Consider the following 27,721-nt stretch of genomic DNA (forward strand, 5'->3'; position numbering starts at 1 on the left):
GCAAAACAAATTACCGAAGCAATATGAATTTACATCGCATCTGCTATGCGCCCATATTCCACTGTAGAAGAAGCAGGATTCAGATATCTATTACATGTGCTCGAACCTCGCTACACGCCTCCTTCGGCACTGTACCGAAAATGTACCTAACCGTAGGGTCCGTACCAAGGTACGTACCGAACCGTGAGTTTTTTGTACCGTTCCACCCCTAGTGTCGACACAACACTGGTTCATCGCTTGAGTTAGGAGCCTTTTTTCTGCTTGAAGGATTCATAGGTCAGAGTTAAGTGGCTTAGCAAACAAACGTATTCCTCCGAAAATGATGAGGTACCAGGACTGGACTGAAAATGAGTAAAAAAGCAGCCAATGTCCAAAGAAGAACTTTAAAAAACAAGCAGCTGGAAGGAACTCGTAGGTGTTAGGGTGTGCCTGCTGCTAGTTAGCTATGAGATGTGTCACCAGGTGTTTTTTAAATTTTTTTTATTTGATTTATTTTGCCAAAACGTTTGCATCGCAGATCTTTTTCAGTCGTGTGAGTTCTGGAGCACGGACACATCAATTTATCATCCAGACTCTTTTTGCCACAGAGCCACGTAGTTGTAATACAGGAAGTGGTTTGTGCTGCGAAAATAAACAAAATAAACCCCCCTTTTGTTAAATGTTGCTCACATCAACTTCAAAATGAGCATTTCTTTCAAAATTAAACAGTGAATCAATTTCAACATTTGATTTGTTTTCAGGTAAAATTGAATTGAACATCGATCTTCGTAAATAATCAAAATTTCTGGCACAGAAGAAATCAAAATTCTTTAAATGTCCTAATTATTATTAATAATTTGCTTTGTATCATGTTGCAGGAGTATTTTCTCGTCATGTTCATTTCTTTACTAAGAATCATTAATGATGCACTTTGCTTGAATTATGCGTGCAAATGCCTTAAACTCAGAATAACCCGTAAAAGTCGAGATAATTTGGACAAATGAACTCAGTTTATATAATAGCCCATTAAACACACCCTCACATACATGTCTTTTAACACACAGAGCACTTGTGTTTATAAGAGTTTGTTGTAAAAATGTGTGAGACTCGACTGCAGCTCAGTCTGGATGAACTCCAGCTGTTCACTCGGCCGCTATCAGCATCCATCACTGGATTCACGCCCTGACACTTTCTATAAACACACTTCTCAACATTCTTGTGTTTGTAGGAGGCTCCACTGCATGCGGAATTACATCCATCTCAACTTGTTTGTGTCGTTCATGCTGAGAGCCGTGGCCGTGCTGATCAAAGACACCCTGCTCTTCTCAGAGGATGAAACCATCGACTGCAGCACACAACCTTCACTGGTGAGCGCACACAACACTCACACGCGCTTCTTTCACAAAGTTCTTAAACGCTATCAAATAAACGTAAAATGATATTAAACCTGGTCATGGGAAGATGGTTCAATATCACATATCTGTGTCGGGCAAAAGTATGTGAACCCCACAACACTACCTCAGAAAACTTTACATAAATTACAGTTGGTTCAAAACTCGGCTGCCCGCATCATCACGCGGACCCCTTCAATCCATCACATCACACCTGTTTTGCAACAGCTTCATTGGCTTCCTATCCCATATCGTATTCACAACAAAATGCTTCTTCTTACCTTTAAAGCTCTCCACAATCTTGCTCCTCCGTATCTTTCAGACCTTATTCACATTACTATACCTGCTCGTACCCTCAGATCCTCATCCTCTATTCATCTCACTGTCCCCCCCCGTCAGTCTTGTTGCTATGGGGAGCAGAGCATTTAATTCATCTGCTCCCCAGCTCTGGAACTCTCTTCCACCTGATCTCCGTAACACAAACATTGCCACATTTGTTTAAATTAGCCTATGCATTGTGATTATTGTTGTTTTAATTAACTTTATTTTTTATCTATTTGTTATGTATTTTAAATTGTGTTTGGTTTTATGTAAGGTGACCTCGAGTGCCTATGAAAGGCGCCTATAAATAAAATGCATTATTATAATCATCTCTTAAGAGTTTGGACCTTAATTCGCAATCAGACAGATTATATGCAAGTATAGGAGACCATTCATAATCATTTCTACCTCCTGCAGGAGTAGTTGACCAACAAAAATGAGACCAACAGAAATATGTGGAAGGCATCAAAGGAACTCAGGGTTACCTCCAGGCAACCAGAGGCCTTTCTGATATTGGGTAATGTTGACATTCACGAGCATGGGCGTCCCACCCCTGGGGGATGGGGGTGTTTCAACACCCCCACTTTTACAGAAAGATGATTTCACCTTTTTGAATTTTCAACGACCAAATAAAGTTTTAACAAATCATAAAATGTGTTTTAAAGACTCTGTACCCTCTTTAGAATAATTCTATCCAGATTTGAGCAGTCTAACTATTGTAGTTTCCATACAGGACCTAGTTTAGGGCGGTCAAAATGCAAAAAAAACCAGTAAAATGGCCCTGTTCTGCATTTTCACTCACAGAAAAAGGTTTCACAAATCCCAAACAAGGTTTTAATGAATCTATAGCCTCTTTAGAATAATCCCATCCAGATTTGAGCAGTGTAACTATTGTAGTTTCCATACAGGACCCAGTTTAGGGCGATCAAAATGCAAAAAAATGCAGTGAAATGGCCCTTTATGCCCATCCATTTAATTCGTGAATCGGATGCCAACTTCAGCGTCGTGTCTATGTGCTTGATGTGGCGCTCATGTGCCTCCCCTGTAACACCCCCACATTTAAAATCACTGCTCCACCCCTGTTCATGAGTGAACCCTGAGCAACAATAATGTGCATGACAGAGCTGCAAGGAGAAAGTCCCCATTACCCCAAATAAAAACCAAAACATTCCTGCCTGATTCTGCAGTTTCCTGAAGATCATATTAAACACACCAAAGGACTGTTTGATAAATACTTTATGGGCAGATGAGACACAAGTAGAACTTTTTGATTGAAATAAAAAAAGTTATTCTTCGAGGAAGGAAAACAGTGGTGGGAGTATCATGGTCTTCCACATCTGGACCAGAACGGCTTGTCATCACAGAGGCAAAACAACTCATAAAGCTTCTTTAAACACCCGCCCACATCTGGCTTTTTAGTGCTTTTTAGTGCAATGTGATACTCACCCGGGTACCCACGCTAATTTTCACTGACGATGCTTGTTTGGGCCCTGAAGAGTGGATACAGTTTATTTTTTCTAAAAAAAAATACGCACTCAACGACCGTTACGCCTTGTATTCAGTCTCCAAAACTGACGGCACGAAATCGCTGACAAGAAAATGATCAAATTTACCTGTGTGCAAGACCACTGGCAGCTCACTCTGTGGGGCTGACCTCTGTTCAGACCCGGCGGCAGAGACAAGCTATTGGACGGGCATTTAAATGAGTAGGGGGGGCCCCTAGCGGGGGGTCTGGGGGTCCTCCCCCCGAAAATTTGGTATTTCTTTGATGCAATTTCCTGCATTTTAACCGAATTGTGGGCCCCGTTTCAGCCCAATAAGGAACTGTCCTTTTGTTACTAAATACGTGACGGTTCCATTATTTGAAGGGACGGTTGGCAACTCGTTTAGGCAGCCCTGGCAAACACATCACGCTTCCTTTAAAGTAGGCATTCGGAGACATCTCGAATAGCCTGCACAGTTTCATCCACTCTGTATAATCATCGGTGCATAAATTGAACGCAAAGCCCAGATCACGTTTGCCCCTTTCTAGTCGCCATTAATACTAATATACACACAACGAGCAAACAGGAGCGCAACAACAACAGCAACGCCCACGCACAGCCACAGTGAATTTAGACTGGCGTTGAGCCGACATCAGAACGCATTTGAACATGTAGTTCAGGGTCGGACTGGGAAAAAAAAAATCGGCCCTGGCAATTTTCCCCGGGACCAGCCCCCTCCCCTCAGTATTAATTAGTATCTCCAATCTAATTAAATAAAAATAAAAAACGAGCACAGACCGCTCAGTCAATGGCATGTACCCATAGAAAAAATACACACACAACCTGACTATCGACTGCTAACAACCATGATCAGTAACCTACACAAACCCAGACACATAATGGCTCGGCGGCCAGCAATCGGATAAACCAATGAAGTGAATCAATCCTGTGAAAGAATGAAAACAAGTGAATGAAACCTGCACTCACCCATTATGAAGTTAACTCTGCCAGCCCCATAATCTTGCCCCTGCTCAGCACAACTCCTTGACGTCGGGTATGGTTGGTAACGTTACGGCGGCTAGCATTAGCAACGAGGCTGCTAGGCTTGCTAAATCGGTAAGCATTAGGCTACAGAAGAAAGCTAGTCTTTTTAGCTACGTTATATTATCATCTTTCTTCTCGGCTATAACCTTTGTTTACGGCCACTGGCCCTAACCTGACGCGCTAGCTGTCAATCACCGGAAGTTTACACCGGAAGTACTCGCGCGCACACACAAACGCTCTCTCCAGACATATCTTTCTTTCATTCCGCCCAGATGAAATTTAATGCCACTCTTCGAAAATCGGCGAAATTTAAGACATTTTAAGACCTTAAAAAACGTATTTTTTATTTAAGACTTTTTAATACTTTTTAAGGATCCGCGGAGATCCTGTAATGGCGGCATGGACAGATCCACTTGAGGGATGGGGGCAGGGGGCGCAATCGTAACACGCACCTGCTTCAGAACTTGTCCTGAAGAGGCAAGGTCTGTGCACCCCCCCAAAAAAATATATATACAATACATTACGAGCCACATGGCCATTAACGGGCTGCTAGCAAATGTAGACTAGATAAATACATTTAAAAATCGTATATTTAAAAAAAATAAAATAAAAAATCGGAGGCCACCGGCCCAGATGTGGACCGACCCACCGGGCAACAGGGGGGGGCACACCGGCGTGGACGGGGGGGGGCAATGCCCGCGAGTGCCCCCCCGTGGCGCCGGCGCTGCCTCTGTAGTCCAGTAAAAAATATTAAACTAGCCTAATTTTGATTTGGGATGATCAGAAGCTTTAGTCCAATACAGCCTGCAGGTAGAGTGTAATGTCATCTTGCTCCATGGAAGGAGGTAAATCAGTACTGAGGTTAACTGTTACTTTTCAGTGGGAAATGATTCACTGGCTTTGTTTTAGTGGGTGTAACCATGTTTAAAAAGAAAAAAAAAGGGTTTAAATAATACTTTTGGTGTTATAATTGAATGTGAAGAGGAGAATTGTCAAGCAGCAAGACGGTAATGCTCAGCACACGTGGTTCTACAAAAGAATGGTTAAAGAATGATTAAGTTGCTGTTTTGAAATTACCTTGACATATAGATATGGAAAGACCTGAAGTGAGCAGTTCATTTCCCCATTGCAGTACACTGGAAAAAATGCCCCTCCAAAAATAAGTAAAAAAACAACAAATACGAGACGTTTTTGCTTGAAATAAGCAAAAAAAATCTGCCAATGGAACTAGTGAAAATCGGCTTGTCAAGATTTCTTGATATAAGATGTGATATTTAGGACTTGTGAGTTAAAAGTGATCTTGAAATTAGCTTAAAAACCTCTTCAAATGAAAAAAAAAGCTTGTTTCATATGATATGTGACTCAAAACAATTTGTTTTCAAGACTTTTTCATTTAACAAGATATTCCAGATGTATTGTCTTCAAACAAGTCCCTATATCTGGCTGAAATGGTACATATCTTATATCAAGTGTAATGAGATACTCAATGAGAAAAATATACTTGGTAAGATTTAGATTTTTTCCAGTGTAGTGTCTTATCAGCGCAAAAACGATATCTTCGTTAACCCGCCACTGGTCCTCTTTATTAATTCACACATACAAAATAGAGGTGGCTCTGTTCTGTTTCAGTGTGTAAAAAGCCAGCTAAATCAGCTAAATGATCAACAGCACCATTTGTTAGAGCGGTGAGTTCCTCGTTAACCCTGTTAATTTCATATTATAGCATTTGATTGAGTGCATAAATTAGCAAGTATAATTTTAAGTGTTATTTATTTAACTTTCAGCCTTTTTGTGTAAATCTAATGACCTCCTTGGTCATAATCGAAGCAAATTCATTGCATCTGTAGCTAAGAATTAGTAACAGCTGGAGTAATAATAGTATTCATTAGCTGATTTTATGTAAACTGAAGAAAATTAAAGAAAAAAAAATCTGTATTTTGGTTGAGCAATATTAGCTTCAAAGCAGCACTGGTTCTCCTCAGTACATCTCACAGTAGCTCAGATTTTATGGTCAGTGGCTTCACTTGTAGGCCTTTTTTTGTGTGCGACTAAAGATCATTTTGGATGTACGTTTGGTTTTGCAGTCTTAACGTGATGGAAAGTTATCTAAACACCTGAAGTAGTGCTGTAGGTCCTCAAGTAGTCAACCATAATGGATTGGAGTCAGGTGGAGAAAATGATTCTCTTCAAAATGAGATTTAGTTGGAAAACTGTTGGTAGCTTGTGATGTGTCTCAATCAGAGCTGTTCTGTATGAGTCCTTGTTTCTCTTCAGACTGAGCCACATGTTATTTATCTCAAAACAATGGCCACTGTGTTTGTGACGTGTTGTGGCATGTAACAAATGTGCAGCCAGCCACGAGTCAAATCATGTATGTTATATGGTGTCTGCTTATACCATTAGCCTACTGGTGCACCTTCTAATCATTCCAAGCCAGGCTGAAAGGTCTTATGACTTTTCCCTGATGTTGTTCTGGGAAAATTCAAATCTAGAAGTGTTGATGAGTACTAAAGCGGAAATCCTTCTCAAACAGATGTATTTTTATTAGACACGACTACAGAATCAGTATGTTTACCTGCTGCTCTGTGTGTGATGAATTAAAACTTAACTAAACTCTAGTTTTATTGCCGTGTGCACAAAAGCGATGAGGATCAACGTAATGATTTTTGTAAAATCCATAACATTACTAAAAAAGAATGTCACTTTCTTGATTAATCTACGTGTCTTTACAGCTGAACTGTGCAAACTGTTTGCTGTTGTTGTAGGTGGGCTGTAAGGCCAGCCTGGTGTTCTTTAACTACTTCGTCATGGCAAACTTCTTCTGGCTGCTGGTGGAGGGCCTCTACCTGCACATGCTGTTGATCGTCGTCCACGCCTACTCCACTCGTCTCTCCATCTTTATGTTCATCGGCTGGGGTAGGTTGGCGCACGGCAGCCGCGGCTATTCAGAGACAACAGGGGGAAGCCGGGCAGCCTCTCCCTTTCTCTGGCGAAATTGCTACATCTTCAATGTTAAATTGACGATAAAACAGTTATTCACAAAACACAAGATAAGCCCAATACTGCATTTACTTTCATAACTACAACATGTTGTCCTGTAGCTTAATGAAGTGATTTGTTCTGAAATCGCCGCCGTTCACTGAGGAAATCATGTTATGAAGCCGCCACTAACAGCCAGGCTTCCGAGCCGAGGGCTGCCCGGCTTCAGGAGGGGGCGGGAGAGTCAAGTTTTTTTCTACAATTCTAGGTCATCATTGGCTAAATCGACAAAAACTCATCACTTCCGAGGCTGCCCGGCGTCTCTGGGGGTAGATTAGACGTGGGCGTGTCAATATGAGGGGCTGTGTCGAGATGATTGGAGTTAGTGTTTGTCCATCATGAGAGATTCTGTGGCAGCCAAATTTTTAAGCGGGGAGAAGCACGCTGGAACTTCAGTCCCAAAGCGGATACGAAAGAGACTGGTTGTCTGTGAAAGTGCTGTCGGAGTTTCGCTCATTTCCCATGGTTTCCATTTCCATCCTCACACACATGCACTTTTGTAAATATTACGCTGTAAATAAGAAACACATCCTTGTTGTTTAGAAGTTTTGTCAATCATATTCCTGTTGTGCATTTGTTTGTCGTGTTAGCTAGTAGTTTTGTCACAATGGCGGCTATGCTCCATCAAACTCTAAGTATTCATTATGACAGGGAAAAATGCTGCACAGATTCTGATCCAGCCACAGATCCAGCCATTTACAGGCCTTTGATTCGATCATACTTGATTTTGGCCTTGCTGTGTGAAAAAGTCTATACCTTCTTTCTGTGTATTTGCTGGGCAAACTTGTCATACTAGACACAGCTATGTTATAACTAATTCTTTTAAACTTTGCTATCTTCTGCTTTGGGATGGCACGAGCCACTACAACCCTGAACGCGTAATATGGGCTTCCCCTGTTTTAAAAGTCAGCAGCCGCCACTGCTGCACGGCCTTGTTTCAACCCTAACCCATCTGAAAATTGGGCATTCAAATCAATAAAGTAGCTTGTTCATAATCCTAAGGTTCAAGTTTCAGATTAGTTAGAGGTGCGGTGATATGTTTGGAGTTTGTCTCTTAACAGGACAAAAGCAGAAGAAATATTAAAAAAGTTTGAATAAATAAAGTAATCTTTGTATGTTCTTCAAAGACAAAGAAACAAATTGATTTTCACAATGATTCTGTGTCTTTGTCAACAAAAGAGGAGGAGGTATTGGAGTTCAAAGCCATAACACACTGGTGCCAAATGGCTTCAAAATTGTTGCTCCGCTCAAAAGACCATTCAAGGAACAGCAGTTTTTGCCACTAAAGTTTTAATCTATTGAAGCTGCAGCCTGGGCCCAACAGAAAGCCACAACCTAGGCCATGACAAATCAGTTTGGACAGTATGAGAGGGACCTACTGTAATAAGCAGGGGGGGTAAATGTTGTGGCTTAATGTCTTACAAAATTACTACAATATATTTAACAGCTCAAATATCAAAGACAAGGCTCTTCATATCATTTCTACTCAAAATGATGACAGTTTTATTAAATTATTTTTTACATTCCTTCAAGCCTGTGCTCTCTCTCCTGTGCCAACTCTGTCATAATAAGATTTCTCCAATTGTAGTAAAAGTATCATTTAATTCACCCAGAGAATCAGCTTTTCTTTTTCTTAAAAAATTTAAGTGATTATTAACTTAAAGGTTTAACATTTACTGAACATAACTGGGTCTTTTATGTTCTTTCCATACATTAGATACCTGATTCTTTGTTTTTTTCACGGCGCTTCATGAGCTGCTACAGAAAATGTCCCACAGTCAGACGGACAAGCCCACAGTGGATTGGTGTATTTAGGAAAAGGTCGGGCTCTAAACACTCTCCCGGCCTCTGTGTTAGTTTTTTTCCATTCAGTCTCAGCTTCTGCCTCGTGACACCTTCTTCCACTATTTATCACCACTTTACCAACACTCCACCCCCCCTAAATGCATCACCACTGAGCCCCAGCTGTTTAATGTACGTGTGAGTGTTGACGTCATATTTCCTGCGTGGCACCTTGTGAGGATGTTCTGTTTCTGGCAGATGGAGAATCTAAACAGACTGTCTCCTCTCTCTGACTCTCAGGCATCCCTTTTGTTTTCATGTTGGCGTGGATCATAACTAGGATAAATCTGGAAAACACAAGGTGAGTCCACACCTTGTGACCTGCAAGCTCCAAGTATTTGCAAAGCATCACTATTTTACAACTGATTGTTGATATTGTTTCTCCTTGTGCCCAGCATCTTAAAGGGATAGTTCGCCTCTTTTGACATGAAGCTGTATGACATCCCATATTAGTAATATCATTTATGAACATCTTCTTACCCCCTGCTGCGTCCTGTAAGCCGAGTTCCAGCCGAGTTTTGGCGTCAACAAAGGTAGTCCGGCTAGTTGGCTGGGGCCACAAAAATAAAGCGTCTTGCTTCTCAAAACAATATGCGTTCAAAAGAGTAATACATTTGCATCACAAAATCGTTCTCCAGGAAAAAGTCAGACCTCTCAGCCACCTAGCGATAGCTGCACCTGTTACGGTGTTTACTGCTCGGTCTGCTCTTCGGTCTGCACAGTTTACACAGCCCGTAGTGATATGAAGGGAGAGAAAATAGCGCCAAGCGATTGTGAGGTCTGACTCATAAATGAAAAAGCGGAGGAACTATACTATTAGAATATTACAAATGAAAATCACTCCAACCGGGAGGAAAAAACAAGAGGGCTATAAACATAAACTATCTCTGTAACTCTTACAGGATTAATTATTAAACGTTATCAGGAAAACAAAAAACTCTCTTATGAGGAATTTACCAACTGGCAGACTTGGGACAAACTTGGCAATAGATCAGAGGTCCGTTTCACGAGGCAGGTTTAGGTGCTGTTTACACATACCTGGGTATTTTGATAAACGAAGACCTTTCCCTTCGTTTGTGCCTTTCGTTTATACACAAACGGAGTTTTTTCCTCCGAAAACGAAGCTAAAAAAAAACTCCGGCAAAAGTGGAGATTTTTTAAAAACTCCGTTTAGCATTTGTGTGTAAACTGGTTGAAAGAGACAAAAACGGAGTTTTGGGAATGGAATGATTGGCTTGTGTGGAATTCTCATTGTTCTAACACTGCCACCGTCAGGCTTGGCGTAATTTAACAGCTCTTGATAGCGTATTTATGCTGATAAATGTAGACGTGTTTTTTTTTAAAAACGGGGCTGTGTGCACCAAGTTTTTTTTGCAAACGAAGGTTAGAAAATATGCGTTTATCAAAATACCCAGGTATGTGTAAACAGCACCTTAGTGAAAACTCTGAGTTGATTAACCCTGAAATAAGGGAAACCCTGAGTTTTCCGTTTCACAAAGGGAGGTAACTCAACCTCTCGGTCAGTTACCGTAGTAACAGACTCTCTGAACCTAACCTGGTCGGGACCAGGTTTTCCTCAAGAAACCTCGAGTTTCTCTCTGTCTCCGCCCTCTTTCAGCCACACTCGACATTTGATTTCCTCATTCATTCTGTCAGCAGAGTGAGTTCTTCTACTTCTAGAAGTCCTTTAGGCACAGTATGAGGCGACTTTTTTCACGAACATGGCATGTCCTTTAGACAACCATCCCGTGGATGAAGGTGCAGCATTACTGCGCAGAGAAATAAATATTCGTTGGAGATGGTTATCAGACCGCGCATAGATTTTTGCATTTACAGACAATTATCTTTTTGAGCGGCACCATCAGAATGTGTTGGGACAAAAGAAAAAAAAAGACATAAAAGACAAATAAATATTTGTATGAATATGCTTAAAAAAGACATATATAGGCCTATTATATTTTATAAAGGCACTCGTTTCTTGGGGGTGGACTCCCTCCGGGGATTCCCTCAGCCACTGCCCTCCCGTTAGAGGTGGTGGTGCTGGGCACCACCCGTTTTACGGGCATCTGCCTTCTTTCTGTTGGCTCAGTAGAAGTCTGTGTTAGTTTAAATAGGCTTAATTATTTAACAGAACATGATATAGATGAGAAGACATAGTTTATGTGTGTGAAAACAGCATTATGTTAGGGATAAAATAACTGCACAGTCAAATAGCCACTTAATATTTACTTTACAGTGTAAAACATGATCAAAATGAGGTACCTCCATGCCGAGGTCTCACCTGTTTGAACAATGTTTTTATATTTCATCTTAAACTGCTGCCAAGTGCGCTTCTCCCCCGCGGGATTGCACCTAAATTAAATAAATGAATGGGCTACCATTCAAGCAGTTTCCCTGTAATATTATTGTGATTGCAAAGAACTACATTTAAACTTACACTTTTGCTGCTGCAGCGGTGTTGCACTTATTTCTAAAAACGTATTGAAACTCGCCGTATGAGCGCATTAAGATTTCCAATTCGAGGTTGGTGAAAAACGTAGCCCCTCCTCTTCCCCGTTGCCAAGGTGACTTGTCGAATCGGGGCTCCATTGATGCTGGCTTTTTAAAGTTGTGGTGCACACGCAAAACTCAAGGTCCTACTCAGAGTTGATTAAACTCACTCAAATCAGCGTTTCTGGAACCGAAAACTCAGGGTTTTCTATCTCAGAGTAGATCAACTCAGAGATCAGGAATAGACTCAGAGTTGGTTGAACCTGCTTTGTGAAACGGACCCCAGGCTTGGTACAAGGCGAGAGTGAGGTACGTCAGTCGGACAGATACACAACACACTGGCACAAGACAGGGGGAGACGCAGACTTTTAAGCACACCGGGGTAATGGGAAACAGGTGGATTCGTTCATACGACAATCAGACTGGAGCACGAGAGGAAGGGCAAGTGACCTGAAACGAGAGGGAAGTTAATCTTTCAAAATAAAACAGGAAATGACGAAACAATACATGAAACGAGACAAAAACCCAACTTAACCTCACCGCAGTGTGACATTGTTGTCTTGAACCGATGATATCATGTTAAATAATTCAAACTGCACAACAAATAGGATGTGAATTTGGGTTGAGGATTGAAAATGAACACAGGAATGAAGGTTTTGACATGCATCATCTTGCAGTTTTTTATTTTGAGAATGGTAAATCATATCCAGTAACACTAACAAATACGAGAATCTTTCCTAAAACAGGCTTTCCTAATTATCGTCCATTTATTTGAAAGATTTTTTTTTCTGTCCTAATTCTTAACGTCATACTAATGTAAAAATGTTACATTATCTAACCTCATTCATTTGTCATGTTTGGCAGCTGGCCATGTAAAATATGTAGAATAAATGTAAAAAACATGTAACATAAACATTTCTTTCCTTATTAATTTTCAGCTGTTGGGAATTTAATGACAACCCCATCCCTGACAGACTCATCAACTGGCCCATCATGACGTCTGTCATTGTGAGTTTTGTCCATTTTTTTGGTTTTTACATTTAATCAGTTTGCTGTTTCAACTACCCGTTGTTTTTTTAACCATCAACCTTTTACACTCTTGACATAGGTCACTATTTTCCCCTGTCTAACATTTGAGACACTTCCCTTGTCTCATTTTATTCAGATCTTTCAGTGAGTTGAGAGGTAGTTTGATTATTCTCACAATCTACAATAAACTTAATAGAAAATAATAGTGTGGGATCAACTTGATGGAGAACGGAATAAAAGGCAGTCGAAATATTCACTTTAAAGCTCATCAGAATTGTACAAACTCTGTGTTTGCCTTAAATACTGTATTTACATTCCTGTTTGCACATGTTTCAATAAATCATTTAATCTATTTCCTGTTTTTCTGGTAATATATGAGGGGTGGCTCAGGAGTTTTACTCAGTGCTACCTACAGTGTAGGTTTCTTACTCCCTCAGTGAAGGATTTCAGAAGTTTCCACACTGGAGTCATTGAGAAAATATCTGAAAACAGAGTGAAGTGCTTGATAAAGTTTCATTTTTAGCAATTTATTTTGAAACATGTTGGCCAGCAGATGACCAGTCAGATAAAGGAGACATCCTGAACTTTACTTTCCTGTTTTAGCAGCATATTTCTCACATGTAAGCATATGTTTACTGCTTGTTTGCATGTATTCAGAGAAGGTTTTGGCTGAGGTTGCTCAAATTACTTCCTGCTTCTGAAGAGTGCAGACGTGTCTCTGCTTCCTCCTGCTGCTTATTGCTTTATTCGCTTTTAAATCATTCTACTTCTTTCCACAAGTCTTGGATATAATTTTATTCTTTTATTCTTTTTCTTTTAATTGTATATTTGTAAACGGTATTAGCCCTCCTGTTTACAAAGAGAATCGGACAGAACAATGTCTCCTAACCCTGCAGTATCAGTGAGCTGCACACAGTGTGAGCTACTCTTTGCGAAGGTAGCACAGCTCGAGAAGAGGATTGAAACGCTGCAAGACATTCGTAACGACGAGGAATTTATTGACTCTATTATAGCTCCTGCGCTGGCTGTGGAGCCTTCATGTGCCAAAGGACTAACTCAGATATTCCTACACGGGATCACAGCTGATGTGGAATCTCACACTGCAGCCCTGGCTGACACACTTCCCTGGATCTGTCCAAACAACACTGGAATATCTGGTGAAGCTTCCAAACCGGACGGTCCGACTGACATCTCCCACTGGAACAGTGTTGGTGCCAAACCAAATCATCAACCCCAGCCAGGATCTGGTCTCATGTTGTCCGTCGCAGAGGTAAATCCAGCACCAAAACTAAATCTCCAGCACTCACTCCGCCACCTGAAGTTCTATTGCATAATAGATATGATCCGTTGACTCAAAATAGAGTCTGTGATGATGAATGTAACCCAAACATGAAGACAAACAAGAGAAATGGCCCCAAACCTCAGCCTAGGGCTAACCAGATCATCAGGAGAAGCCCAAATCCCACAACCAAGGTGAGGACTACAGAAGTGATCGACACCTCCACACAAAAAGCAATAGACACCATTCTAATCGGGGACTCTATAACACAGCATGTCAGAATGGCAAAGACGGAAAATATAACTTTTTCTGATACATCAGTCAGGGAAGTGATAGATGTTTTGCCGACCATTCTGTGTACTCATCCAGATGGCATGAGGATCATTGTCCATACAGGGTATTTTGATATTCTGAGAAGGAAGACTGGCTCTGAGATCCTGAAGAAGGAGTTTTCTCTGCTGTTTGAGAGACTGTGTCACTATGGAGCACACCGGGTCTCCATTTCTGGCCCCATTCCTACTGTGGGTAAAGGAATTGAACTTTTCAGCAGACTTCTTGGCCTAAACACATGGTTGTCAAATGCATGCATCGCCCATGGGATTAAGTTCATTGATAACTTTAATATCTTTTGGAACTGTAAGGAGCGTTTCAGACCTGATGGCGTGCATCCCAATCGAACTGGATGCAGATTACTTGGTGCACATTTACGTCATGCTGTTGGGACAGCAAAACCCAAACATGACTGTACAGATTAGACTGAAGGACACAGCAGCGAGGCAAACAACCCCCAGACCTCCCTCCTCACCAGACCCTTTACTCCACATCACCCAAGGTCTCCAAAGGATGTCTCTATCCCAGCCAGGACTCCAGCGAACACCATCTACCAAGAAACGCAAGGCACCCCCTCCTCCTCCTCTTACATCATCTGTCCTGGCAGAGCAGAACACAAGGGGATGTGCAGGGTGCAGGGTGTTCAAGGAGCAGCACAACATCCAGAGTTAAAAACAAAGATACCATGCCATGATGCGTTCAGGGTCCCTGCTATAGTAGTCCGACTTCTGACAGCTGTTCTGAGAACAAGCTGGGGCTCAATAGGATTCCTGTATTAGTTAGTAAAAGAAGGAATCGAAAACAGTCAACTTCCTGGGTGAATCTATCTAATCTGTTAACGGTACCACGTACAACTCAGAATACAACAGAGACCAGTGTAAACTCCACAAAGCTAGCCTTACTTAATATTAGATCTCTGGCACAAGTGCTACTGTTCTTAATGAAGCAGCCCCCCCAAACTTTAGTTTTATGGATAAATGCCGAAATGGTAGGAAAGGTGGGGGTGAAGCTGCCTTATTTAAAGATACATTCCAGTGTAAAGAGATATCATTTGGTGATTTCACTTCTTTTGAATATCTGAGTTTTATTTTAAAGGGTGTTCCTAAAATCCTGTTCTTAATCATTTAGCCTACAGATCTCCAGGATACTGTGCAAGTTTTATTGATGATTTTTCTGAATTATTTTCTGTTATTTCGACTGATTTTAACCATTTTATCTTGACCGGGGATTTTAACATTCACATAGATAATATGACGGATGGTACTGCCAAAGAATTTTCTTCTGTGCTGGACATGTTTGGTTTGTGGCAACATGTAACAGAACCAACCCACCTTCGAGGTCACATTCTGGACCTGGTCATTTCTAAAGGTGTTGATATTTCTTCTGTTGTGGTTATTGATTTGGCCTTGTCTGACCATTTTTGTATTTTATTTGATTTACATATTACTCAGAATGTTCAAACAACCAGCTTCTCAGTTAAAAACAGGGGCGTCGAGAGACCTGGTCATTCGGGGCTTCAGCCCCGAATCTCTCTGGACTGACATAAGCCGCTTTCGGACAGACCGTTCTAAGAAAGTAGTTATCAGAACTACCCTCCTCGAATTTCGTTCTGATAACTATCCTTCCCCAGCGGAACTGTTTCAGTCTGCATTCGCACATGAGTCGGGAGACTCTCTGCCTGATAGGGACTGATGCGCCGCGCGCAGCCGTCTGCTTCAGTGACGTGTTAGCCGTTAGCCGTTTAGCGCTACATTCAAACACAAAACAAAACGGTAAAAGTAATAAGAGTAGAAAAAACACCACCAAGAAGCTAATATGGAGAGTGGGGAGGCCACCGTGTTCATGGTCTGCATGATGGTGATATTAATCATGGACAATCACATCAGGCGTCTAATATCGATGCTGGAAAAGCTCACAGAGAGAGTCAGGAGATACTTTTTCATATCATGAAGGAAGAAAGGAGAGCAGAGCGCTGCAGACAAATGAGACCAGTGTAAGTTTAACTTATTAAACACCCGCCGGTTGTGTCTGTGTATGAGTAAACATTTCAGCCGTGATAGCATGACATGGGCGTAGCTACCGACCACCATACACCTCCCTCAGATCGTTCTATAGAACCATGAAAAGACCCGACCTCGGAGAAGGAGCTAAATAGTTATAGGAACTAAGGGAGAAAGCCCCGAGTTCCTGTATGTCCGAACACGGGAGAAAACGGCCCCGCGGATTAAAAGGTTATTAGAACTGCCAAAGGTTCCTACAGTCCGAAAGCGGCTATAGAGACCAATAAAAGAAGCGGGAGAGTATTTATTTTATGTTTGCATCGGTAAAGTTTAATGTTCCTGTTGCATTTTAATGCACCGCACAGATCGTATGACCCCACGTGGGGAGTGCCTCAACAGCCAATCAGGGGCTACGCAGGCTACGTTCAGCCTCTCAGCTCGGAGGTGAACTGCAGGCGCGCGATTTTTACATTATTTTCTGACCTTAACCAGAGAAGTAAAGCACAGCTACTTGTGAAAAGGACAGAAAAAGGAGAAAAATCCCGAGTTACACTGAAAGAAAGTCAGAGCACATACCGATTGGAAGTCCGGAGACAAGTACGTCGGTAAGACGAGTCAGTTATCAAAATAAAGGCTTGTTAACGCTTACCGTCGTCCATGCTAATGCTAGCTCTGTGTCTAACAGGCTAACACTCACCTGTCACCTGTAGAGCCGCTGCAAGCTCTGTGGCTAACAGGCTAACCACTCACCTGTCATCTGTAGAGCCGCTGCAAGCTCCGATATCGGCGTACAGTGAACCCTCGTTTTTCGCGGGGGTTACGTTCCAAAAAGAACCCGTGATAGGCGAAATCCGTGAAGTAGAAACCTTTTTTTTTTTTACAATTATTATACAATGAAATACTGCATAATGCATTGAAACCAAAGAACAAAACCTTTTTACAGGCCCAAGCATTTGTTTAACAAATAAAAGTACTGTATAAACGTTTTTGGTTTTTTTTACAAATAACTACTGTAGCCTACTGTAAAATAATCATTTTCATCATCAATACGAACTGAAGGCTTCAAATTGCGAAGATCAGCGCCGCCTCACCGCAACCCGAGTCATTGGATTAGAACGGGAGAAAATGAAAAATGATTTTGAAAAAAAATACAAAGTACAGTGGGACAAATAGTGACTCGTGTATTTCACTGCTCTTCTGACTGAGCTGCTGCATCCTGACTCCGCTCTGTAGCGTTTTTTTCTTCTAAAGCCCGCGGTGCAGGTGTGTTTTTTCGAGAGAAGAACATAGATCGGTAGTTGTTGTCGCTCTTTTTTCTTCTGGGCAAAAATATTTATATATACCGACATGCCACCATCGATTATGTTTGAGAACTGTAATGAACGTGTACGTGTACATATTAAACCGCAACGTTATTGACACACAGGTAGAGAAGAAGCGGAGAGACTGTTTAGCCAATCAGAATGCAGAACACAATGTACGATGCAAATCCGTGAAGCAGCGAGACCGTGAAAGGTGAACCGCGTTATAGCGAGGGTTCACTGTACTTTGAAATACAGAGAGCAACGGTGAGAAACTTGTCTTTTTAGCTGCTCTGAGGCTATTTTTCTGTTGTTTCTCGGTGTGCTAAAGAAATTTGTGGTGATATAAAAGTCTATGAGAGTGAACTGAGGTTGTTAATGGTGTGATATTTTGGAACTTGTGTGTATTGAGTCTTTTATTTTATGCCGATATATATAGACATATCTTTAAGGGGAAGTTGTTTTGTTTTCCTAATGCCAATTTAAAAGGAAAAAGAAAGCAATTTGATATGTCATGATGAATGTAAAAGAATATTTCGCTATAATCGTCCTGTTGATTAAAAGCCAACAAGGCTTTTTTAATTAACACCCCCTTTTTTCATTTTTTTTCCCGGGGGAGAAACCCCCGGACCCCCGTTTAAAATTATTTTCATGTCTGGGCTACAGCCCCGAATGTTTGCTCAAGCTACAGACGCCCCCGGTTAAGAAGAGGTACATTAATGAGAACACAAGTGCTCAGTTTAGGGAGGCCATAGCTATGTTACCAACAATGAGCGCAGAGTCGGTTGAAGGAATGCTGGATCATTTTAACTTGAAAATTTTTAATGTAATGGAAGCTGTTGCACCGATAAGAATCAAGAGTACCTTGATCAAACAGAAAACCCCATGGAGAAACACCACTACGGTCAAAAACCTGAAAAGAGAATGCAGGAAAGCTGAACGTAAATGGAGGAAAACAAAGCTTCAGATTCACTATGAGCTGTACAAAGAAAGCCTGCGTAGTTATAACAATGAGCTGTGCAAAGCCAGACAGCTGCATTTATCTGAAATGATTAATAAGAATGTCAACAATTCTCGAACTCTTTGCTATGGTTGAAAAACTCACAAATCCTCCTAAACAGTCAAACCCAGACCTCCTCTCCACAGAGAAATGCAACGAATTTGCCAACTTTTTTAGCCAAAAAATCAAAACAATTAGACAAAACATTCACGCAACACAGACAAACAAGAAAACTAATCTGTGTCTAAAACCTAGAAATAACTCTGACGTTATGTCACAATTTAATATTGTTAATTTAAAAATCCTAGAGCGGTGATTCTTAACAAAGTTGGGCCGCCAGCGCCACCTAGAGGGCCGCAAAAAACTTTCAGTTTTGCACCTGTGGGCCGCAAGGGCCACGGGACTGCATAGGTCAGTGATACTCACTATTTTTTTTCACAAGAGCCACATTGGCAGAGCAAAATCAAGAAGAGCCTTGACTTTCTTCATGTTGTATTTGTAGTTTGTTGTTGTAATCATAGTGAGACATTCAAGATGAGCATGGTTTTTGTGCTGGTTTTTGCCCTGCATCTCGCGCTGGCTAAAGGAGCTAGCGTGCTCTGCGGTCAAGTGTGAAGTGGTTTAAGCGGCTGCGTTGCCAGGGGCAACAGTGTCCCCTTTAGGAAACGCCATGTTTAAGCCTTAATTAATACTTAATAAAAATACTTACTACTACAAAAACGCAAACTTAATAAAATACCTAATACTGTGCAGTATTCGCTGTCTGTTATTTGAAAAAAAATTATTGTTATTGTTACCATATTGTTATAAGCTACTATGCGAGTGCGAGCCACCTCGCGAGCCCGTGATGTCATAGGTTATCAACTGAAGAAAAAAACTGCCATCGTCTCTACGCTAGCTGTCAGAGACGTTAAAATTATGGAGAAGTTTTTAAAAAGGAAAAGTGCCGACCATCGTGCCGAGTCTGCCGACCATCGTGCCAACCCATCACAAAAGACCAAATTTTTGCGTCGGTACAATCCCGATTACATACAATATGGCTTCGTAAACGGAGGTACCGAGCCTGTGCCGAGAGCCCAGTGTGTGGAGTGTGGGATATCGCTGTCAAATGAGGCACTAAAGCCCTCAAAACTGAAGCGGCATCTACAGACCAAGCACCCGACGCTCGTGTGAAAGCCGGTGGATTTTTTCAAAAGAAAATAAAATGGGCTACAGATGGAGAAAAGGTCGGTCGTGTCACTGACTGGCAGCTCCAAATGTGCTCTGAAAGCCAGCTACCTCGTAGCCAGACGTGTGGCACAGAGCAAGAAGGCGTTCACCATAGCGGAGGAGTTGTTGATGCTGTTGATATGTGCCGTGAGATGATTGTAGAGGCCGCCGCAAAGAAGCTGCTGACCATCCCACTGTCAAACGACACTGTGAGCCACCGTATCGCGGACATGGCCTCAGACATACAGCATCAACTTCTTGAAAGAATAAAAAGTAGCCAGTTTTTCTCTTTACAACTAGACGAGTCCACGGATGTCACGAATGCTGCGCTGCTGCTGGTTTTTGTTCGCTATCGCTGGGACAGTAGTTTGCACGAAGACATACTGTTTTGTGGAGAGCTACCAACACGTACCACGGCTCAGGAATGTTTCCACTGCATGGATAACTACTTCACTGAGAACGGCCTGGACTGGCAGAACTGTGTCGGGGTGTGTAGTGACGGCGCAGCGTCAATGACTGGCAGGCATCAGGGCGTCATCAGACAGACTTGATCGTGCACCAGAAGCTAAATGGACACACTGTTTTCTCCACCGTGAAAGCCTTGCAGCAAAAAAGATGTCTCCAGATTTCCACCAGGTGATGGATGTAAGTGTGAAAACCATAAACTTTATTAAAAACAATGCTGCAAACTCCAGATGTTTTGCTAAGCTTTGCGAGGACATAGAAGCAGATCACATCCAGCTGCTGTATCACAGTGAAGTGAGATGGCTCTCAAGAGGACTGGTCCTCAAGCGTTTGTTTGAACTGAGGAATGAGGTCTTCTCTTTTCTCACTGAGAAAAAACATCATCTTGCACAGTACTATGCCAACACAATGTTCACAGCAAAACTTGCCTACCTCTGTGACATTTTTTCACTGCTGAACCACCTGAACATCTCACTTCAAGGAAGAAACAGCAACATATTTTTTGTTGCAGACAAAGCTTTCAAGAGGAAACTTGCTTTGTGGACCAAGAGGGCCCAGGAAAAGAGGATGGATATGTTTCCACTTTTGTCTGACATTTTGGAAAACTCCCCCCAGGTGAATATCAGTGACTCAGTCTCTCAGCACATCTCACAACTGGCAGAGAAGTTTGATAGCTACTTTCCTGAGGATCCCAGAGAGGGAAACATGTGGATTTTGGACCCGTTTTCAGTGGATCCCACTGCAAATGATGTTGCTTTGCCCTCACATCTGGAATCCCAGCTTCTGGAAGTTTCCACTGACAGCACTTTAAAGTTGCAGTGGGGCAAACTGCACCTGGGCTCCTCTTGGATTGCTGTCTCAAAGGAGTATCCATGTCTTGCATTGAGGGCCGTGAAAGTCCTTCTCCCATTCACAACTACATACCTGTGTGAATCAGGATTCTCCATTGTGGCCACAACCAAGACCAAAGCCCGAAACAGACTCAGAGCAACGCTGGAGGCTACTCTAAAAGTGAGTCTTTCCCCCATTCCACCCAGACTGGATCTGATTATGTCTCAGAGGCAGGCCCAAATGTCTCATTAGGAGGTGAAGATTAAAAAGAGGGAGTTGTATTACTGTTGTTCATTGTTGTTATTATTGTTGTTCATTGTTGTTATTATTGTTGTTAGTGTTGATTTGTCAGATATAAAGATTCTTCTGGTTCTGCATGCCTGCTGAAGCAATTGTCAAATGACTTTGCAGATTATAAGGCTATAGTTTAATTTGCACTTTATTTCAATTTTATTTAGTTTATTTAATTAAAAAAAATATTCATATTATTTGAATGTATTTATTTTGTCACCCTTTTATTGATTGATTGATTTATTCATATATATATTTATTTTTTTATTTATAAGTAAAATCTAAATATTGGTCCTTTTTTAATTAAAAAGCTTGACTTGATACTTTAAAAAAATTTCTTGTCCCGGCTTGATTTGTGCCAGGAATTTTCAGCCTGTTCAGTGGCTTGATGTGTGTGCAGATTTACATACACATGTCTAATAAAAGTCTTTGTGATGATCCCATTTTATCATTTCATTTTATTTGACAAGGTTTTTACTTGTCAAACTGTAAGTGGATTTGGTTTATTATTGAATAAAAATCAAACCGTGAGTGAGGTCAATTAAACCTATACAGTGTAAATATTTAATGGGCCCCGGGCCACTTTGTACTATAAATATTGGGCCTCAAGGTCAAAAAGGTTAAGAACCCCTGTCCTAGAGGAAACAGTTCGGCAGCTGAAATCAACCACTTGTTCTCTGGACATAATACCATCCGACTTTTTAAAAACTGTTTTTACCTCAGTAGAAAGTGATCTCCTACGAATAGTTAACAGCTCAATGGCATCAGGCATTTTTCCCAAGTCACTAAAGACAGCTGCCATTAAGCCACTCCTAAAGAAGAGAACTCTAGACGCCTCTATGATGAACAACTACAGACCTGTCTCTAATCTCTCTTTTATATCCAAGATTATTGAGAAAGTTGTATTTAACCAGCTCAACGACTTTCTGAATGAAAGTGAAAGTCTTGATAACTTTCAATCAGGCTTCAGACGTCATCACAGCACTGAAACAGCTCTGGTCAAAGTGTTAAACGACATTAGGTTGAATACTGATTCTGGTAATGTTTCAGTCTTGGTTCTGTTGGACCTCAGTGCTGCGTTTGATACTGTAGATCACAGAATCCTGTTGCACAGGCTGGAAAACTGGGTTGGACTTTCTGGAGCGGTCCTTAACTGGTTCAGGTCCTACTTAGAAGGCCGGAGTTATTTTGTTACTATTGGCAGCTATGAATCTGAGCGAGTGGCCATGACTTGTGGAGTCCCCCAGGGGTCAGTTCTTGGACCTCTTCTGTTTAACTTGTATATGCTCCCTTTGGATCAGATATTGCAGAATTTTAACATCAATTATCACAGTTATGCAGATGATACACAACTTTATGTGTCTCTGTCACCGGACGACTGCAGCCCAGCAGACGTACTGTGTCAGTGTCTGGAGGAAGTAAACACCTGGATGAGAGAGAATTTTGTACAATTAAATGAAGACAAAACTGAGATCATTCTGTTTGGTAGCAAAGAGAAGAGGGTCAGCGTTGGTAAATATCTTGAGACTCGGGACCTTACAATCACTGACCAAGTTCGTAACCTCGGAGTGTTGATAGACTCAGATCTGACTTTCAGCAGCCACATCAAAGCTGTAACCAAGGCAGCTTTTTACCATCTCAGAAACATCAACAGAATTAAAGGTTTCCAGGAGAAACTCATCCATGCATTCATCTCCAGTAGACTCGATTACTGTAACGCTCTTTTAACTGGACTTCCCAAAAAGAGCATTAAACATCTGCAGCTCATCCAGAACGCTGCTGCTAGAGTTTTAACCCGGACTAAGAGATCTGAACACATCCCAGCAGCTTTAAAATCTTTACTCTGGCTTCCAGTCAGTCACAGAATAGATTTTAAAAGCCTGCTGATGGTTTACAAATCCCAGAACGGTTTAGGCCCAAAATACATCTGTGATATGTTCAGAGAATATAAACCCAGCAGAGCTCTTAGATCCAAGGACTCAGGTCAGCTGGTCCAGTCCAGAGTCCAGACTAAACATGGAGAAGCAGCATTTAGCTGTTATGCTGCAAACAAGTGGAACAAACTGCCAGTGGAGATTAAACTTTCACCAAATGGAGACATTTTTAAATCCAGGTTAAAGACATTTATTTTCTCATGTGTCTATGCATGAAATATCTTTTAACTTATCGAGACTGTTGCCTGTTTTTAAATTCATTTAAATGATTTTATTTGTTTCTCTTTATATTCTTTTGTGTATTTTTAATGCTTCTTGCACTCCCTGCTGCAATGCTTTTATTTTATGTAAAGCACTTTGAACTGTTTGTACATGAAATGTGCTATATAAATACATTTGATTTGATTTGATAATGGCCTTTTGGTCACTCTGCACCATTTAAATGCACAACAATGTTAAATTAATATGCAAAAATCCCTGAACATTTTTTTAACTAGAAATCTGATTTATAGTTGTTGTTTTTTTTTTACAAGAGGCATTAAGACAAATATTTATAAAAGATTTGAATTATTTAATTCTTTCATTAATGAGTCTTTTTCCTGCTGTGTTTCTCTACAAGATCAATTTCATTCTATTCATCAGCATACTTCGCATCCTGGTACAGAAGCTGAGATGTACTGATGTTGGGGGAAACGATCAGTCACAATACAGGTACACCGAGGAGCCATATTTTACCCCTGAGCTGTTTCTTATTTCATTATGACACATTTCAAAGGGCTGACAGCTGATGTCCTCAGCACAAGTTGATATAAGCACACCAAATCGTATGTTGAACATATTCTAAATGAACTTATTCTTATGTTTTACGCACTGTAACAGTTTCTCAGGGTCTGAGAGAAGATTTTTTTTGTGTGTGTAATTATCAGGCGGCTGGCAAAGTCCACTCTCCTGCTGATTCCTCTGTTTGGGGTGAACTACATCGTGTTTTTCTACCTGATGGAGCCGGATAATACAACCTGGAAGAAAACAAAGATCTTCTTTGATCTCGGCCTCGGATCTTTCCAGGTACGACCTGACAGGTTCAGCAAAATCGGGGCAGATTATTCAAACACATAATTCCCAAATAAAATGAGAGGGAAATTGATTGTGGACAAGGAAAAAAACTAGGGCTGTGACTCGATTAAAATTTTTAATCGCGTTAACTACAGGCTTTGAAATTAATTAATCGAAATTAATCGCATTTTAATCGCATATACTTTATCCTTTAGAAAATTAACATTTTCAACAATATTTCAACAAACACAGAACATATCCCTATTTGAAATCTGAATGTAGCATGCATGAAAACACAGTATATAGAATCTTGGATGTTAAAGCTGCGGTCGGCAACTTTTTTTTAGTCATATTAGCTTGAACTGTCATGGGATTCTGGAAGTAGAATATTAAATAGGCTGTTTAGGAAAAATAACGAAATCTGTAGCTCCCTCTGAAGCCTGTAATCATGCTTGCAAAAACCGAGCACTCCCGGCTGTTTTTAACCAATCAAGTTAGGGTGGAGGAATCCTACCTGTCAATCACAGCTTGTGCACACGCTGCTGAGCGTGAGCAGAGAGTCTCTATTATGAGGAGAGGGAAAACTGGCAGCTATTTCCGGGTGGTACTGCACTCTAGGGGCGCCAACGAAGCAGTGCAGAGCACGCCGAACTCTATGGTGGTACTATGAAATCCACCTTAGATGCAGCCATTGCTTTTGATAGAAATTTTATATTTTTTCATTTTAATTTTCCTAAAGGCAGGATAAATTATCCTTTCAAACGGCACTTGGTTTGATTTTTTAGACTCACTACAGATTTCAGCACAGCCCTTTTACATACTCTCTGACTAGCCTCTGGTTTAGCTTTGGTTGTTGTTAGCGGCACCAGGTGAGCACTCTGGCACAGTGGACGAGTGCCGTAAAGCAGCCGGTCGTAATCAGCCGTGCGTTCTTCAGATTCCGTTAGCAAGATGCTAGCGGATACTGACTCGCAAATGCCAGACCTGTAAGAAAACAGAAAGCTATAACTCCCAGGTTATTGTACTTTCGATATAAATCCACATCCCTCTGTCAGAAATCACAGTATTATTTTCAGGTTTCAGCCGCTAGCGGGGACATTTTTTGAGTTATTAGCGCCAGCCCTATGGCCAATGGTCATTCTGCACTCGCTCGCCAGCGCCCCCAGACAAAATCAACTGAACTGCAGCCAAATTTTTTATAATGGGGCGAATAGGAAGTGGAACGGCTGTCTGTAAAAGGGCTATGGCGGGAGTCTGCCCCAGCTTGTGTGCGCTCACACTGGTGTGAACTCACGTGCACAACCTCGTGAACAGAGGGGGAGGGGTTTGGGGGGCGATTCGGAGCTTGTTAGAGGTTGGGGGAGGGACCTGAAAGTTGTATCAGTTCGAATTTTCCGACTTTAGACTCGTAATTTTGAAAACCTGCCGACTGCAGCTTTAAGCTGCGTTGGGCCTCCGTTAGCTTCCACGCTAGCTGCTACATGTTTAGCGTTGAGGTGATATTTGAGGCTTGATCAGCGGCGGCGCCAGCAATTTTTCGTTGGGGTTGCTATGCAGTTGCTGCATGAATGTGAGGGGTTGCTAGTCAAAACAATATTATTTTAGACCTCCGATTTCCCCGGGTAATTTAGAACAGACGTGATTGGCTGACTGTAGAATGACATCACCACAGCTACTGTAGATCTAGGAACAATGTGGATAGCCGTTTCACCAGTAAAGCTGGTGTTTTATACCTTTCCATATGTATATTTATCAGCTAAAGAACGAAAAACGGGGATAGGCCACCACGCAGCAACATACGTGATTCTTTACTTCTTAATATTGTTGTCGTTGTTGCACTGCACTTCTGTTCTTTGTGAGCAGTAAACCTGCCTCTAGCCCCAAAGTTGGGGTAGCTATGGGGTTGCTGAGCACATTCTTGGGGTTGCTATAGCAACCGCAAGCAACCCCTTAGCGCCGCCTCTGGGCTTGATACGCTGCGGTGATACGCAAATTCCTTGTTGCATAATCTGCACACAACCACGCTCTTGTCGACGCTTCCATCCGTCTGTATTTAAAAAATTTAAAAAAATTTAAAAAAAAATGGTGTGCGATTAAAATGCGTTATTTTTTTTAACACGCTAATATGTGTGTAGTTAATCGAAATTAACGCGCTAAAGTCCCAGCCCTAAAAAAAACACATTTCAGGAGGAGGATATTGTTCAGGGAATTTACAGTGTTTTGGACATGAGGATGTTTTCAAGTGTTTGTACACTATTGTAAAGAAAAAAGAACATACATCCTCTTCAAAAGTCAAAAAAAGCTTGTTTCATGTGATATGTGACTCAAAACAATTTGTTTTCAAGACTTTTTCCATTTAACAAGATATTCCAGATGTATTGTCTTCAAACAAGTCCCTATATCTGGCTGAAATAGAACTTGTTCGACATTTTTTTAGGACTGGAAGTCTGACATCAACTACATTTTTATATTTGATCTGAAAAGATACATACACCACTGTTTTAACGGATATGAATGCTTTTCTCTTTTAGGGTCTAATTGTTGCTGTCCTCTACTGCTTCCTCAACACCGAGGTGAGCCTATGTTTTAGGATTCTGGAGACAATCTGGAACATATTCTGAATCCCTAAAATAATTCTGCTAAATTTGACTTTCTGTACAAAAAGGTTCAGAGTGAGCTGAGGAGGACGTGGAGGAGTCTGTCTCTGAAGAATTGTGTGGGACGGGACTACAGGCTCCACGCCATGTCAGCGAACCAAAATGGCACCGCGAACTCCACGCAGTTTCCCAGGAACATCCGAGCACAGTCCATCCTGCAGACGGAGACCAGCATGCTCTGACCAGCACCATGGATTACACTCTGAAAAGCTTGCCCTCTGGAGAGGGAAAACTATTGATGTCATGACATGAAGCCAAAGGCTGAAACGTAACCACAGTGCCTGTGGCTAACCAAACCATTGGATTTCACAGTGTCAGATAATGATTTTAACACTTTGTGCCTGCCGGAGAGGAAAAGACATGTCAGACAATCATGAATTACGAAACAGAATAAAGTCAACTCTTCTTGGAGATTGACACAGTGAATGATAAAAATAAGTAAGAAAAACAACAAATAAAAGACGTTTTTGCTTGAAATAAGCAAAAAAAATCTGCCAATGGAACTAGTGAAAATCGGCTTGTCGAGATTTCTTGAAATAAAAGTGATCTTGAAATTAGCTTAAAAACCTCTTCAAATGTCAAAGAAAGCTTTTTTCATGTGAAATCCGACTCAAAACAATTTGTTTTCAAGACTTTTTCATTTAACAATATATATATATATATATATATATATATATATATATATATATATATATATATATAAATGTATTCGCAGTCGGCTCAGGTTTGATTTTGCAACCCCTCCCCTCTGT

General features: G+C 41.2%; 1 protein-coding gene across 2 annotated transcripts in view; it reads left to right on the forward strand.

The window, feature by feature from the left end:
* LOC142370286 (vasoactive intestinal polypeptide receptor 2-like) overlaps nt 1-27,461 on the forward strand; it is a 62,576-nt gene extending 35,115 nt beyond the window's left edge. For both annotated transcript variants that reach the window (XM_075452779.1, XM_075452780.1), the window contains exons 6-13: nt 1,208-1,346; nt 6,985-7,135; nt 9,341-9,401; nt 12,529-12,598; nt 23,879-23,970; nt 24,186-24,324; nt 26,844-26,885; nt 26,978-27,461. In XM_075452779.1, the coding sequence (XP_075308894.1) occupies nt 1,208-1,346; nt 6,985-7,135; nt 9,341-9,401; nt 12,529-12,598; nt 23,879-23,970; nt 24,186-24,324; nt 26,844-26,885; nt 26,978-27,151 (868 nt within the window). In that variant the 3' untranslated portion in view covers nt 27,152-27,461. The remainder of the gene's footprint in view (nt 1-1,207; nt 1,347-6,984; nt 7,136-9,340; nt 9,402-12,528; nt 12,599-23,878; nt 23,971-24,185; nt 24,325-26,843; nt 26,886-26,977) is intronic.
* The last annotated feature ends 260 nt before the right edge of the window (nt 27,462-27,721 follow it).

The sequence above is a fragment of the Odontesthes bonariensis genome, chromosome 20, assembly GCF_027942865.1.
Source record: "Odontesthes bonariensis isolate fOdoBon6 chromosome 20, fOdoBon6.hap1, whole genome shotgun sequence".
NCBI lineage: Eukaryota > Metazoa > Chordata > Actinopteri > Atheriniformes > Atherinopsidae > Odontesthes > Odontesthes bonariensis.